Source organism: Myotis yumanensis, unplaced genomic scaffold (genome assembly GCF_028538775.1).
Source record: "Myotis yumanensis isolate MYYU_CA2020_CCGP unplaced genomic scaffold, mMyoYum1.0.hap1 SCAF_6, whole genome shotgun sequence".
Taxonomy (NCBI): Eukaryota; Metazoa; Chordata; class Mammalia; order Chiroptera; family Vespertilionidae; genus Myotis; species Myotis yumanensis.
The window spans coordinates 90728642-90745508 of record NW_027223757.1 but is presented as its reverse complement, the minus strand read 5'-3'; the positions used below and the strand labels follow the sequence as shown (position 1 = coordinate 90745508).

At 44.0% G+C, this 16867-nt stretch overlaps 1 protein-coding gene across 2 annotated transcripts in view; it reads right to left on the bottom strand.

Annotated features, from left to right (window-relative positions):
- Positions 1-16867, bottom strand: part of PXT1 (peroxisomal testis enriched protein 1) — a 57773-nt gene that overhangs the window by 16377 nt on the left and 24529 nt on the right. Inside the window, exon 2 of one of the 2 annotated variants that reach the window (XM_070418685.1) lies at positions 3220-3400. In XM_070418685.1, coding sequence (XP_070274786.1) covers positions 3220-3391 — 172 coding nt within the window. In that variant the 5' untranslated portion in view covers positions 3392-3400. Of the gene's footprint in view, positions 1-3219; positions 3457-16867 lie in introns of those variants that run through there. The other variant, XM_070418686.1, reaches the window with a different exon arrangement.

Genomic DNA, 16867 nt, shown 5'->3' with positions numbered 1-16867 from the left:
TTAATAGTCTACCTTTTGCCTAAAAAGTGGGAGTATAAAAATCTATATTCCCAGTTGTTCAGAATTGAATTTAAAAACACACACACACTTCCAGAAGGATATCCGAGGATATAAGGACAATGGTTGCCTATGATAGGGAGTTATGATGGTGGGAACTGAGCAGATGGGAGGTAAAAATGCAGGAGAGAGTTTTCACTCTATGCCTTTTCATACTCTTTAGTTTTCCAACCGTGAGAACGTATTTTTAAGCAAACACTTAGACAGCTCTGACAGTCCGTCAGCCACTCTTGCAAGCCATTTAGAATTAGTAGCTCGTTTATTATAATTGCTGTCTCTTAGATGCCTTGTCGAGTCTTCCAAAATCATGTGATCTCTCAGCACTTTGAGTAGCTACTGTTCTTTTACTTCTGTTGAGATACATCATACTCTACATTTTGTTGTCATCGCTGCATGTTTTCAATATGTGAAACATAAATGATCGTGCATACTAGATGTAGATATAAGTATACTTGCCCTGTCTATAACGATAATTACAGGTGACAGGTTACTGCCTGAGAGAAGGGAGTGAGTGTTCTGAGACTGCGAGGCCGGCTGATGTGGGCACAGTGGGGGTGGCGGGGCCAGGCAGCCGCTGGAGAGGGAGAGGCTGCGCCGCCTCTGCCCCAGCTGCTCCCTCTGCCCCAGCGGCTCCCTCTGCCTGCAACTCCCGCTCCCTTCGCCCCTCCGGGTGTGGGTCCGGGGACGCCCCCTCTGCCCTCCCTGCTGGGTCAAGCCTCCCTGTAGCATCTGGACCCCTTAGAACAGGGGTGGGTGCCGTGACCAGCCGTCTGCCTCCTTGATCAGCCTGTAGCTCCGGGGGAGCGGCCCCGGGACCGAGCACAGTGCCTGGAACAGAGGAGGCCCTAGCGCGCTTTAGAATGGATGAAGGAGAAGGATGCTTCCTGGAGGAGGAGGACGAGGACGAGGAGGAGGAGGGGGGGGGGAGGGGAGGACGAGGAGGAGGAGGAGGGGGAGGAGGAGGAGGAGGAGGAGGAGGAGGGGAGAGTGGGTGAGCCTCCGGGGAGGAAGGCAACGCGGGCAGCCGGGCCCCCTCCGCGGAAGAAGGTCGCGGGACTCGACTGTTCTGCGATCACCCATCCCTTCCACACGAGTCGCGCACCTACATACGCACACACACAAGTACAGAGAGATGCGGGATTTTAAATCCTCCCCTTTCACACGGATACGTTATTACACTCTCACCGGTGGGCGGGATCTCGTTTTGCTTTTACTCATTTTCGTTTTCCCAAGAGTTCCTAATTCCCCTTAAGTGACAAATCTGGATGGCTTCTCTGGACTTCCCTTGACTTTTCTAAGAAGACGTGGCTTTAAGTTCCTCACACAAACATTCTGCTCTCTTTGCCCCGCAGGAGGTGCTCAGACGTGTAGACTTCCCCGAAGTGTCAGACCCAGTCTGGTTTCACACGCCGCTTTCCGGCCAGTGATGGCCTGCGGTTTCCACTGTCAGTGTGTGAGGCAAAGCCACGGCGGGGGGACCTCTGGATAACCAGTTTCTCACGAGGAGTTTCATTTGGGGCAGTACTGGGGGCTTTTGTTTTAAGGCTGCCGGAAGGGGAGCCCCCCGGCCCTCTGAGGGACCTCCCGCGTCCCCGCAGCCTCACGCCCCGAGCTCCCAGCGGGGAAAGCGCGCGCTCCGCCGGGCGCCGGGTCTAGCGGTCACGCGGGCCAGCCGTGGCCAATGGGAAACGAGCACGGCCGGCGGTGGTCTCGGGAGCTGCCGCGGCGCGCGGGGCTCCCGCGAGATCCGGAGGGAGCGTGAGATCGCCCCGAGGGGAACGGGAGACGCCTGAGGGGAGCGTGGGACCCCCGAGGGGAGCGGGAGGCCCGGTTCCGGATTGCGCCGCCCATCTCCCCAGGTTTGGCGTTCTCGACGCCTAGTAACTCCGTGTCCCGCTCACGCCGCCCCTTTCCCCCTGCACATCCCCCCTTTCTTCGGGGAGATCGTGAAACGTGAGCGGGAAACGCGCGGCGGCCTCCGGGGCCAGCGATAACGTGCAGAGAAATGGGGGGCCCGCCCGCCAGACTAAGACGCCCGTCACACAAAAGATTTGACCTGCGGAGTAAAGCGGGAGTTCTGGGCACGAAAACGAACGTGCAGATGAGGCTGCAGGTGTTGCTGCGTCAACCAGCGGGGGTAGCGTTATTGCTTCCTCACCCGGTTGGTCCTTTTGAGGTGAAACCAGGGACGCATTTGGGGTAAATGGGGCAACCGCCCCTGGCACCTCGGAAGGCTCCCGCCAGCTTTGCAGGAATCTGAGGACCGAGCGGTGTAGCGAGTGCGAAACACCGGGAAAGGCTTACAATAAACTATGTTCTAGAATCGGAATGATTGCACGGCTCTGAATATACGAAAAGCCAGTGAGTTGTGCGCTTTAAAAGGCTGAACTTCATGGTGTATGAATTGCATCTCAATTAAAAATACGTTGACAGGCGACCGAGCCTCAGGCTTTGAGAATTGTCACCTGCACAGACGAAAGTTCGGCATTTAAGAGTTCTTTCTGGAAAATGGGCTCCGCGTTTGATATGGGGGCCAGAGACTCTCACGGTGCCTGAAATTTCCACTTTCTCCGTGGCATGTGATGCTTTTAAAATTGGAGAACAGTTTGAGATTAATTTTAACACCTTTCATGTGTCTAGCATATTTTAATCCCAAAGTCTAAAAACCCGTAAGTTTGACGCCAGCACTTTAATGCTCTTCAAAACATAAGACTAGTTTCCCATCAGTCTGAGACATTTAGGAATTACACATTTTTGCAAAACAAAATTTCAAGTTTATCTTCCCTTCAATTCTTTCCTGTACTGGCAAGTCAAGAAGGAATCTAATCTGAATTTTTCCTACCTTAAGAATGCAGACATTACCAGGTCAAGTTTAAAGACAAGTTTTTCTAAAAAGATAAATTTGATCTATTTAAATTGCTTTGGGGTCATCTTAATTAGTTGTCACATCAGTGATTCAGGGCTAACAGAAACTAAATAAAAATTAATACTATGAAGCAAAGAGCAACGTCCATTTAGCACATAGAACTTTAAGAGATTTACCGCCGTTTCCTTACAGTTAATGTTTAAGTGATCTATTTAACGCCCAAATTTGTGTCCTCAATACCAAGAAAAATGCATGCCAAGTAGAATATTTCTTTTGGTTTAATATAAATATCTTACCTGGGCTCCTTGACATGGCTGGAACTGGCTGGTTGCTGGCAAGTCTGGTCATGTATGCCTTCTGAAAACTGTATTTCACACACAGCGATTTGCAACAATTTGTTACTTTGGGAGAGGGATTCAGGAGTTCTTTAGGTTCACAAACAATGGCATTAATTTTTTTCTTCTTCATGTTTTTTCCCTGTTGGAAAATATATTTTCAGAGACTTTCCCCCATTTCTCAGTATATATCTGGCATGTTAGATGAATATGGATGTTCTAACAATACAAGCAGCTTTATTCCATATATAAGAGGGTGATGGATTTGGGTGAAAGATGGAACAGGGTGATCTCTGAGGTCTTTTTCAACTTAGATAAACATCTCTCTGTGTTGCTTGGCCTTTAGATCTGCAACACCATCCCAATCCTCATCTCCCAGCAGTTTTTCCTCATCTTTCAACAGCCACATTCCCTCAACGGAACAGTCCAAACCAGTAAACACACAAAAAGAGAACCCGAAATGGTGTATCTGGACGATGCTCTTACCAACTGATCTACCCTTCCAGGGCCCAATTCTCTTGACTTTAGGGTGTGCCACAGAGTTCAACTTTCTATTTTACCTTCTAAATCTAAGCAGTTACTGGAAAGAAAAGAAATGGATGAGAGGCCAGACCATAAAGAACAACTGAAGAAGGTAACAGGGGAGGGTTTGGGGAGCCTTAGATCAGTGCTCACCAATAAAAATACATGAATCAGCCCTAGCCGGTTTGGCTCAGTGGATAGAGCGTTGGCCTGCGGACTGAAGGGTCCCAGGTTTGATTCCAGTCAAGGGTATTTGCCCCGGTTACGGGCTCAATCCCAGGTAGGAGGTGTGCAGGAGGCAGCCGATGAATGATTATCTCTCATCATTGATTTTTCTCTCTCCCTCTCCCTTTTGCTCTGAAATCAATAAAGATATATTTTTACAAAAATAAATGAACCACATGGTACTAGTAATTTTAAGTTTTCTAGTAGCTACATTTAAAAAAGTAAAAGAAAGGCAAAATTCATTTTAATAATATAGTGTTTTACCCAAATCCCAAAATAAATCCAAAACTCATTTCAACAAGTAGTCAATATAAACATTATTAATGAAATATCTTATATTCTCATTAAAATAAGTCTTCAAAATCTCACATGTGTTTTACACTTACACTACATCTCCATTGATTGGCCACATTTCGGATGCTCAGTAGCTCGTGTGGCTAGTGACTACAGTATTAGACAGTATATACAGTAAGGCTGCATGTCAGCTTTAGAGGAAGAAGCAAGAATTGAAAAGATGGAGAGAAAGGCAATAAGCAGCTCTCTCAGCTATGCAAACCAAGACAAGGGAAATCATCAGATAGAATTCTGACTCATCATTTTTCAAATGTACCACGTTTTCCAGTGTAGTATGCTACTTCAATATTTTGATTATTGCAATTTGGGCCAGATTAGGGGAAAGAGGGGACTATGGGATGAAGGGTTGTGAGTTTCTTGGCATTGCAGGTGCCTTGGACAGCCTGACATTTTAACTATACTCATCAGGCAACTTTCTGGCCTTAATTTGATTTCTCAAGTAAACTTTCCATTAGGAAAAGGGGATGGTCCCCAGCTAATGCATCAGAGCCAGATCAGGCCTGAAAAAAAATTATTAAATTACCAAATGGGCAAAGGTGATCATCAAAATGCAATTACCAGGTGAAGTTCTTATCTGAGAGCCAGCTGACGGCTTTATCCATCAGCCCACATGAAACTGCCCACTTTGTGCTATTCAGATAGCATTGCTCGATAACAGAATAGAAAATATATAACCACGGCCTTTTAAAATAAATGATCAAGAGTGTTGGACTTGATTTTCCCCAGGTAGGTTTTTATTATAATTTTCCCAAACAATTCTGCCAAATGTTAAGAGGTACTTATTGAAAAAATAATCAATGCGAATTATATTTTTCACTTAAAATTTATTTTTATTTTTAAAAAATCTTTATTGTTGAAAGTATTGATTTTTCTGTTTTTCTAAAATATATATATTTTAAAGGAACTATTACATATGTTCCCTTTTTTCCCCCCATTGACCTCCCCTGCCCCCACCAATAGGGCTTTCACCACCCTATTGTCTGTGTCCATGGGTATGCATATATGCATACAAGTTCTTTGGTTGATCTCTTCCCACCCACCCACCCACCCCTGCCTTCCCTCTAAGGTTTGAAAGTCTTTCCTATGCTTATATGTCTCTAGATCTATTTTGTTCATCAGTTTATTTTTTTCATTAGATTCTACATATGAGTGGGATCATGTGATACTTGTTTTTCTCTGACTGGCTTATTTCACTTAGCATAGCTCTCTCCAGGTCCCTCCATGGGTAAGAGATCCTTCTTTTTACTGCTGCATAGTATTCCATGGTGTAAATGTACCACAGCTTTTTTATCCACTCATCTACTGATGGGCACTTGGGCTGTTTCCAAATCTTAGCTATTGTAAATTGCGCTGCTGTGAACATAGGGGTGCATATATCCTTTCTGATTGGCGTTTCTGATTTCTTAGGATATATTCCTAGAAGTGGGATCACTGGGTCAAATGGAAGTTTCATTTTTCTTTTTCCTTTTTTTTTTTTTAGGAAATTCCATACTGTTTTCCACAGCGGCTGAACCAGTCTGCATTCCCATAGCCACCTAAAATTTATTTTTAAATATATGTACTAAAATATTTCTTTATGTAGTTGTTAATTGTTAGTATTATTGGATAATTGCCTTTAGGAAATAGTGAGCCTACCTGAAAACACCAGAAGATCCCAGGGTTCAGAAAACATGATAATGGATTTGCACGTGGAAGCCTAAGCAACCACTGAGCTATGGTCTATTTAACAATCATTGGTTCCCATTAGTTATCTTGTCTTTTCGTTGTTGTTAATCCTCACCGGAGGATATTTTTTCCTTTGATTTTTTAGAGAGAGTGGAAAGGAGGGAGAGGGGGGAGAGAGAAACATATATGTGAGAGAGACACATCGACTGGTTACTCCCATGTGCGCCCCAACTGGGGTCAGGGATCGAGCCTGCAACCGAGGTATGTGCCTTTGACCGCAATTGAACCCGAGACCCTTTAGTCCACAGGCCGATGCTCTAACCACTGAGCAAACTGACTAGGGCTGTTATTTTATCTTATTGCTTCAATATATAGACGGTATTTTTCACTTAACAAAGTTTTTTTTATCTATTTGTTTGGAGGTTGCTCTAATATAAAGTTTAAAATATTTGAGTGAATTTTTTATCATTTCTTTCAGTAATTAATTCATCTATAGATTCATATTGTACTGTCTTTGTGAACTGGCTGAATAATGACCCTCCAAAGGTGTCCACATCCTAATCCCCAGGATTTAGGAATGTTTTACCTCCTGTGGCAAAATAGGTGTTGCAGATGTGATTAAATTAAGGCTGTAGAAGCAGAGATTGTCCTGGATTATCTGGGCCCAACCTAATCATATGGGTCCCTAGAAGAGGGAGGCAAGAGGGTCAGACTCAGGGATAGAGATGTAACAGTGGAAATAAAGGTCAGAGTGATGTGAGAAAGGCTCTGTGAGCCAAGGAATGTGGGCAACCTGCAGCTAGAAAAGGCAAGGAAACTGAGGAATGCAACCCTGCCAACCCATTTTAGACTCCTGACCTCCAGAACTGTAAGATAATACATTTGTGTTGTTTTAGGTCCCTCGGTCTGTTGTAATTTGTTACAGCAATAATAGAAAATGTATACACTATGTTAATCTGAGTACATATTAAATTATAGTTGGCACATTATAATTTTAAATGTGTTCATTGTAAAATAAATTTGGAGATAGATAAGAGTCCATATTATAGTACTAGAGGCCTGGTGCACAAAATTCATGCACGGCGGGTGGGGGGGGGGGTGTCCCTCAGCCCAGCCTGTGCCCTCTGGCAATCCAGGACCCCTCACTCCTAACTGCCTGCCTGCTCACTCCTTACCACCCACCTGCTTGCTCCTTACCACTTGGCTCTCTGCTCGTTAGCGCTGCCATGGAGGCAGGAGAGGCTCCCACCACCGCCGCTGCCCTGGCCAGCCATGAGCCGGGCTTCTGGCTGAGCAGCGCTCCCCCTGTGGGAGCGCACTGACCACCAGGGGGCAGCTCCTGTGTTGAGTGTCTGCCCTCTGGTGGTCAGTGCATGTCATAGCGACCAGTTGTTCTGCCGTTTGATCGATTTGCATATTAGGGTTTTATATAGATAACTAGTGGCCCAGTGCATGAAATTCATGCACGTTAAAAGGGGATTAATTAGAGGAAATATTTTAATATTGCTATTTGCCCTTTCTCTATAATAGAAGTGTCAGAGATGAAAGAAAATTAGTAAAATGTACATAAAAATCTTCCTCCTGTCAGAGTCTGGGGTGCTCCATGGGAACCAGAGTCAAGTTCCCGCCTACCCACAGCACCTCAAAATCATGCAAGACCCAGACCCAGCCAGCCCCACCCCCATTGGGCAAGATCCAGACCCGGCCGGCCCCACCCTTGTCAAGCCCTGCCAGGCGGGGGGTGCAGCCTTAGGTCCGCTGGCCCAGTGCCGGGCTGAGGGCACAGCCTCAGGTCCCCCGTCAAGCCCCACTGGGTAGGGGGCGCAGCCTCAGGGCCCTTGTCAAGCCCCGCAGGGTGAGGGGTGCAGCCTCAGGTCCCCCATCAAGCCCTGCTGGGCGGGGGGTGAAGCCTTAGGTCCCCCGGTGCACCCTCAGGTTCCCCAGACTGGCGCCAGGGTGGGGGTGTGGCCTGAGGTCCCCTGGTGCTGGGGTGGGGTGCATGGCCTGAGGTCCCCTGGCCCAGGCCAGGGCAGGGGGTGCACCTTGAGGTCCCCCGTCAAGTCCCACTGGTTGGGGGGCACAGCCTGAGGTCCCCTGTCAAGCCCCACTGGGCGGGGGGCATGGCCTGAGGTCCTCCATCAAGCCCTACCAGGCGGGGGGTGCACTTTGAGGTCCCCCGTCAAGCCCTGCCAGGTGGGGGTGTGTGTGCCCTGATGTCCCCTGTCAAGCCCCATGGGGGGTGGTTGGGGGTTGCAGCCTCAGGTCCCTGCTGATTGCTCGTTACGGGAACTCAGCCTCCGCTGTGGGTGCAGCCATCTTGGGTTATGGAAACCCCACTCCCACCTCTCCTCCCCCTGCTGTGGGTGCTGCCATCTTTGTGGTAGAGTGATGGTCAATTTGCATATTTCCTCTTTATTATATAGGATGTCTCCATAACAATAACGAGACAATAATAAGAACTAGAATTGTTGAATTCTAAATAACTACTTATTGGTGGTAGCAACTATATTCTAAGATATAAATCTTCATAGTGAGCAATATACTGTATATTGATTAACAATGAAAAATATATATTGACTCCCTATTGCAGGGTTGGGGAACATCCGGCCTGCAGGCTATGCAGAGTCATTTGGTCTGGCCCTGCCAAGGCATTAGAGGTGAGTTAATTAAATATTTGACCAAAATAGCAGGCTGATTTTTAAAGTGATAATTTTGTATGGCCCACGGAGGCTATTATAAATATCTAAATGGCCCTTGGCAGAAAAAAGTTTCCCCCACCCCTGCCCTACTGAATGCCAGGCATTGCACTAGACCAGGGGTGGGCAAACTTTTTGACTCGAGGGCCACAATGGGTTCTTAAACTGGACCGGAGGGCCGGAACAAAAGCATGGATGGAGTGTTTGTGTGAACTAATATGAATTCAAAGTAAACATCATTACATAAAAGGGTACGGTCTTTTTTTTTTTTTTTTTTTTTTGGTTTTATTCATTTCAAACGGGCCGTAGTTTGCCCACGGCTGCACTAGACACTGGGCTATAGCAGCCAACAAGATAGAAATAGTCCCTTCCCTCATGGAGGTGACAGTCTGCAGGGGAAATAGGCATATATACTGAGTTAGAGTAGGGGTAGCTGTTATGAGAATGTATCATAGGTAGTCTGAAGGACTCATCTAGAAATGATGTGTAAGCTGAGACATTAAGATGACGTGGGATTGGCCAGGAGGGAAGTCGGGGAAGTGAAAGAATATCTCAGAGAGCTGGAACACTGAGTGCAAAGGCTCAAGCTCAGTATGGAATTCAAGGCATTTGAAGGACAAAAATAACAGTGAGGGCCTCCTAATTCAAGACAGCCGAGGCCTTCTCTCAAAAAATAACAAGTAGGAAAAGAAAAACAAGAAACACAGATTCCATCTTTACTGAACTAGGAGTCACTCCAAACCACAATGCATGAAAATAGGAAATGGATGGAGGATGGTAAAGAACTTACAGCCAAGGGAGGTCGAGCCTAAGTGCTCAGAGGAGGAACCGGAGAAGCAGGCAGGTCTCACTGAGGAGCCTTGGACAGACTCGGGAGTCAGAAGAGGTACAGCACAGAGGAAAGCTGGAGCAGTGGGATGCGAGGAGTGCATTGAAGAGGGAGATTTGTTTGAAAAGCTGTTTATTAAGTAGTCAGATCCTCACCTCCCCGCCCCCACTTGATATAATCAGGTTACTTACAGCGGTTCTCAACCTGTGGGTCGCGACCCCTTTGGTGGTTCAGCGACCCTTTCACAGGGGTCGCCTAAGACCATCCATCATATCAGATATTTACATTACGATTCATAACAGTAGCAACATTACAGTTATGAAGTAGCAACGAAAATAATTTTATGGTTGGGTCACAACATGAGGAACTGTATTTAAAGGGCCAGAAGGTTGAGAACCACTGGGCTACTACATCTACTCCGTTTCTCTTTCAACACTACCATACAGAAGGCAGTTAACAAATGACAGCTATCATTTGGTCCAAACTTCCTCATTTTTAGATAAAAAGAAATGAGACAGAGAGGGAATTATTGACTGACCCAAAGGTGGCCAGGCTGGTACTGATGCCAGAATTCCTTAATCTCTGTCCAGCCTTCTCTCACCTGACTCCCTCTCAGTTTCTAAGTATATGATTTCTACCCCAAGGCCGAACATCTACTAATTTTCAGCATCTTAGGAGGCCACCTCCATTTATAATAAATAAAAAGCAAGGTAGAACAACCCAAATTACTAGTGGAACTTAGGCGTTATGTGCTATAGAGATTCGGAGCAAGAAAAGGAACTTCCTGAAATTGCTTTCTTCAACCTTGTTCAGATGTTGCTGTCATATGATTAAAAATCAAAGAGCAACTAAGGAAGGATTGTTAGCTATTCCTTCCAGATCTAGCCTAGGAGTGAGTGTGTGTGTGTGTGTGTGTGTCAACCTTTTAGGAATAAGAATCTTCGAGGGCAATTACTTACTATACCATTTTTAAAAAATCACTAAAAAGAACACATTTAATAGAGAACCAAATGTCCCCTTAAGAAAAAATGTCAAATTATCTTTAAAATAGTAACTCTATTGTTATCAGTGATTATGGATAAAAGGAAGAAATATTGAAAATATTTAATCACGGTAACATGTTTTTATATTCATTTAAACTGCATAATAAATACTAAGGAAACCAGTATATTTTAATATACAACTTACAAATGTCATTAAGAGGGCAGTTTTATCTCGTAAAAAAAGTCTTTGGGTGTGTTCCTTTTAAAGATAATATTGGTTTGCATGGAGTGTGTACATAACATTAATATTAATAGTACCTTACATTTCTCTAGTGCTTTGAAGTTAGAAAATGCTTTTACATAATTTTGATTATGTTTTCTTCCTCATAACAACTTCATAGCAAAGATAGGTCAGTTATTATCTTACAGATTAAGAAACCCAAGCTTTTTTTTTTTTTTTTTTTTTTAAATTAAATCTTTATTGTTCAGATTATTACATTTGTTCCTCTTTTTTCCCCCCATAACTCCCCTCCTTCCAGCTCCCACCCCACCCTCCACCCTCACTCCCCACCCACTGTGTTCATCCATAGGTGCATGATTTTTGTCCAGTCACTTCCCGCATCTCCCACACCCCTTTTCCCCCCAAGAATAGTCAGTCTATTCCCTTTCTATGTCCCTGATTCTATTATAATCACCAGTTCATTTTGTACATCAGGTTATTTATTCACTTGATTCTTAGATTCATTTGTTGATAGATGCATGTTTGTTGTTCATAATTTGTATCTTTACCTTTTTCTTCTTCTTCCTCTTCTTAAAGGATACCTTTCAGCATTTCATATAATCCTGGTTTGGCGGTGATGAACTCCTTTAGCTTTTCCTTATCTGTGAAGCTCTTTATCTGACCTTCAATTCTGAATGATAGCTTTGCTGGATAAAGTAATCTTGGTTGTAGGTTCTTGGTATTCAGCACTTTGAATATTTCTTGCCATTCCCTTCTGGCCTGCAAAGTTTCTGTTGAGAAATCAGCTGACAGTCGTATGGGTATTCCCTTGTAGGTAATTGAGCCTCTTTCTCTTGCTGCTTTTAAGATTTTCTCTTTGTCTTTTGCTCTTGGCATTTTAATGATGATGTGTCTTGGTGTGGTCCTCTTTGGATTCCTTTTGTTTGGGGTTCTCTGCGCTTCTTGGACCTGTAAGTCCATTTCTTTCTCCAGATGGGGGAAGTTTTCTGCCATTATTTCTTGAAATAGGTTTTCAATATCTTGCTGTCTCTCATCTTCTGGCACTCCAATAATTCTGATATTAGACCGCTTAAAGCTGTCCCAGAGGCTCCTTACACTATCTTCACACTTTCGGATTCTTTTTTCATTTTGCTTTTCCAATTGGGTGTTTTTTGTCGAATCTTTTGTTTGATTATTGTACTCCTCTGGTCTGCTATTGGGTATAATATTCTTTATTTCAGTCCGTGTATGCTTACTTTCTAATTTCTTTATCGTAGCATCGAGGGTCTCATTAGTTTTCGTGAGGTTCTGCACAAATTTATGGCAAGCCCTCAAAATTGCGATTCTTAGCTCCATATCCTCCATTTCTGTCATGTTTTTTTGTCTCCGCATCTTTTATGCTTTCTTGGTGCACCCCCTTGTGGTCTCTGTGCGCAGTCTTGTTCTAGCCAAGCCTTAACTGTTGTAGTTAACACTAGAGGGGTTTGATCACCAGGCCGACTGGCTATAGGAATCAGCTGTGTGGAAAACGTCTGCCTTCTGGGGAGGCGCTAATCCAGCCTTTGCCTGAGGCAATCGGCAAATGGCTGTGCGCAGTGTTTGGGCGGGGCGGGATCAACAGGGCGGGCGGAGGGAGCAGTTATGGCCACGCTCAGTCGCGTTCCCAGAGGCTCTGCTTCACAGAACCCCGGCAGCCGCTGCAAACTTCGGAGAGAAAGCTGCCCTCAGGTTCCAACTGATGCCGGGTAATCCCGCTTCTCCCGTTTGAGTCTGGGTCCCTAGAGACTCGCCCGGATCTGGAGCCCAGAGTCTGAGACTCACTCCCGACGGAAAACGACAACCGCGCCCTCAGCCACCAGCCCGCTTTGCGCGCGCACCTCGGTACCTTTGTATTTTCCACACTGCGCCGCCTCTGAGCCTCGATTTGCTGTTCTCTTTCCTTCTAGTTGTAGAGTCTCTCTTCAGCCAGCCTTCCTGTGGAAGAAACCCAAGCTTACTCGTGACTTGCTCTGTCAGTAAGTGGTGAAATGACCTTACACCGAGGTCATTTGGCTCTTTTTCCAGTGTTTTATTACTACATCATACTGCCGTATGCATCCGATGCCACTTCGCGTTTTTGTGTTTCCTTTTCAGGTACCTTGTACATTTGCAGACACTGACTTATTTCCAAGAAGGCATCACAACTCCAAATGAGCAAGGAGGACACTGGCTGGTCAGAGAAACCTTTCTGAATTTGCTAGTCCCCATTCTTTGCTTTTCATTATAAAATGTCTCAAAGAGTGGATGTAAGGGGCCAGGCCGCATGCTTTGGTAAATAGATTTGGCTTTTCTCCGTTATTGAAAGTTTGGGGAAAGGAGGAGGTGTGATGTGAACAAGGTAAACGAATCGCATGGTTGTCTGCAGCGGCTCAGTGGGTGACTGGAGCCTATTTCATCGTAACCCCAAAGTCCACTGTTGAAATCCTAATATGAAGAATACATATTTTGGGGCTTGTCTATTTGTTTACTTTTTCCAATGCAGTTTATTTTAAATTCATATAAGGTTAAAAAAAAACTTCCCAGCCCGGCCAGTGTGGCTCAATGGTTGAGTGTCGACCTATGAACAGGAGGTCACAGTTCGATTCCTGGCCAGGGCACATGCCTAGGTTGCGGGGTAGGGGGGTGTGCAGGAGGCAGCCAATCAATGATTCTCTCTCATCATTGATGTTTCTATCTCTTGCTTCCTCTCCCTTCCTCTCTGAAATCAATAAAAATATATTATTAAAAAATAAAAATAAAAAACCCACAAAAAGCTTCCCAGCATTCTTAGTAAAACTTTCCGGCATTGGGTTCAAAAATGAGACTTGTGTGTTCACAAACAGGCAACATGAGCCGGCAGCGCTGGGAAGGTCAGAGTCTGTTTGTAAACTGGTAACAGGAGGAAGGAGAGATAAACATATTATCAGTTTACACCGGCGCTGCCGCAGCCCATGCAGCATGCTTCCACATTTCCTGATCCCCCCACGCTGACTCCCCCAGGACCACCATTTACAGAGGTGCATTTGATTCTTGAATTCCAAGCTGAGCATTCTGTGTACTATTAAAAAGTCATTCCGTCCTGAGACATTGTCCTGGCATGCAGGTGGGGAAAGTGGGGGAGCTCATGCCCTCATCGAAGTCTCAATGGGAAATGTTTATGGGTTACTTTCCTGATCACTACTAAAATGTAACCATTAAGCTCCAAGAAACTGTTCTTGTCTCCTTATCTTTCATCATTCCATTTTAGCTTTCCTCTATACCAGGGGTGGGCAACCCCTGGCACACATGCCAAACATGGCACGCCAGTAACTTTTGCTGGCGCGCGAAACCCTCTCTTATAATCTTCCATTTACAATTTTTTTCTTAATATCAACTTTTTTATTTTTCAGATAAATTCAGTGTAGGTGCATCTTAGATAAATAAATAAGTTTACATAACAAGTTATCTTAAAGACCATAGACATGGATTGACGAGAGAGGGGAAGAGCAATTTCTATGCCTCTGCCTTAACTCTCCCTGCCTTCCTAGATCCGACCAGTGTTTTGGTTTCATCCACATACGCTTGTGAATCTTTGTTCTCAGTGATGAATTTTGTTAAGTCTCATAATAGGAGTAGCCTGACAGATGAAAGTAGTAGCTCGTGCATATCTCTGAAGATCACGAAATATAAACCTGATGTAAAATCTCTGTCATCAGTGATGCAGCAGCAAAAGTCCCACTGATAATATCAAACGGAGTCATAAAGTTTTCTGCCGGACTATCAGTGTACATGTATACATTAAAAAATAAATGTATTTTTCATCATCATATACTGTGTTTTTGTCGATGGAATGAATTTTATTATTTCTTCAAGGTTCTTCACATACGTACACCTTAAGAGATATCAAGTAAGCGTAATATGTTCTCAAAAAATTAGGGTTGGCACACAGAAGAATTTTGCTGGTTTTGGCACGCACTCACAAAAAGGTTGCCCACCCCTGCTCTATATACCTACTTATCCGTTACCTTCTAAAAAAAAAGACAAAATCTATACTAATTCTATATAATAAAGAGCTAATATGCTAATTAGACCAAATAGCCAAACAACCTTCCGGATGTCCTTCCAGACAACCTTCCGGATGAAGCTGGGGCTGCAAGGGCCGGCTGGGGCTGTGAGGGCTGGCTGAGGCAGGCAGGGCTACAAGGTCTAAGCCCCTTGCACAAATTTTGTGCATCGGGCCTCTAGTATCTAAATAAAATTCCAAAATTGTATTACAATGTGGAATATCTTTCAAAGGATTTGCTCTTTTTACAGCATTTATTTTTTTCTTTTTAAAGTAATTTAACCTTAATATTGTCCCAGGAAACCAAATGGATATATTTGCAAATAGCTCTGTGTGGAGAAAATATATTTACACTTAGGTAGGACTGGCCTCACCCTCCAAACTTTTTCCTTTACAATCTTTCTATTATATAATAAAACAAGGGAAATGTTTGCCGTAGTGAACTTTTTAAAGGCAAACACCCTTGTAACCACCACCAGGTCAACAAACAAAACTTCACTCCCTGCCCTTAGAAGCTCCTTCTCAATCACAACTGCTTCCCCACCACTACCACCTCGTAAGTAACCATGACCTAACTTTCATAGCGCTGCAATTCCTTTCACTTCCCTTTTTCTTTAATGGTTTTACTACCCAAATGTTCACCCCTGGACAGTATAGTCTCTAACCCCTGCCCCCCCCCCCCCCCCAACACACACACAATTTTTTTATATATCTTTTAAGGTTGTTTTTTAATTTTATCTTTTAAAAAGTAGAGGCCTTTTGACCTGTAGTCTTCCATAGACAGGACTTTGCAAATTGCATGTTCATGGTGCAGTTCAACATGTTCCTCTTTCCCTGTGTTTCTTACAAACTGGCTGGTGGGCTGCAAGTCTAGATCAGATTCGGGTTTGATTCCGTTGGCGGTATTTTAGGTGGTGCATGGTTTTCCTTCAAGAGACACAGGATGCCTAGTTCTCTCTCTGATCTTTGAAAATGTTGATGTACAATGCCTACATCTACTGATTCATGGGAGGTTGCAAAATTGGGATATTCTATCATTTCTCTGTTACATTATAGTGGAATATTTTTACATAGATTCACTTCCCTTTATCTCTTATTTCGTTACCCAAATAACCAAACTTAACTTTTTAAAGTTCCTTTAGAGGAGAGATCCTGCCATCATCATCTACATAGTTCTCTTGGGCTCCTAAATCGTTGAACTGTGGCTACTAATTTGTTGAATTTGCATATGAAACATTCCCTATAAGTGAGACTAAGAGGCACACTGAAGTTGTATGTAAAGCAGATGTATATTAATGAAGAGATCACAGTAAATTCCAGCCACTAAGAAACTTAAAATTCTTGATTCCCTGGTTGAACATGTATTCAAGGTCCAGTCTGTTTGCTGCTGGTAGTAAGCCTTTGTGACTTCCATGAAGAAATTGTTAACAAAGATGAACTGATGGAAGTGAAAAGGGATTCTTCTGAATCTATTCAGTATGCAGGGTTCTGGCCAGCTTTCCTCTAGAAAGTCAGAAATTAAATAATTATTTCCATCTACATCTGAGCACAATTTGGATTTCAAATGAAAGTGATTATTCTTTCAAACAGTCTCATTTGATATGTCTGCAGTGGTCTAGAGATCATACAACTAAACCAAACATTTAGTTTAAAAATTGCAAATGTAATTGCTTTGAGAGTTTAAAAATATTGGGGTTTGGGGGTTGTTTTTATGCTTACTACTGCACATATGCTGTAGTATGTAGAAAGAATAACTAGTTTCTTATTAGATCCTTGATAACAGCTATTGCTTTAAAAATATTTTATGTCTTAGCATCAACCTTAAATTACTTATTTGGTGTAACAGCTGAAGGCCTGTAAGATACCTCCGGGGGTGCTCAGGAGTTCACCTGGAGGCAGGTAGGTGGAAGGGCTGCACCTCCCCGGAAATCTCGCAAGAACGTTGGGGTCACATGGTTTGGGTTCTCAGTTCTTCAGCACCACTTAGTAGTTTAGTGACCTTAGATACTTTGTTTATGTCTTGCTTTCCTCATTGGTGAATCTGAGTAATCAAAT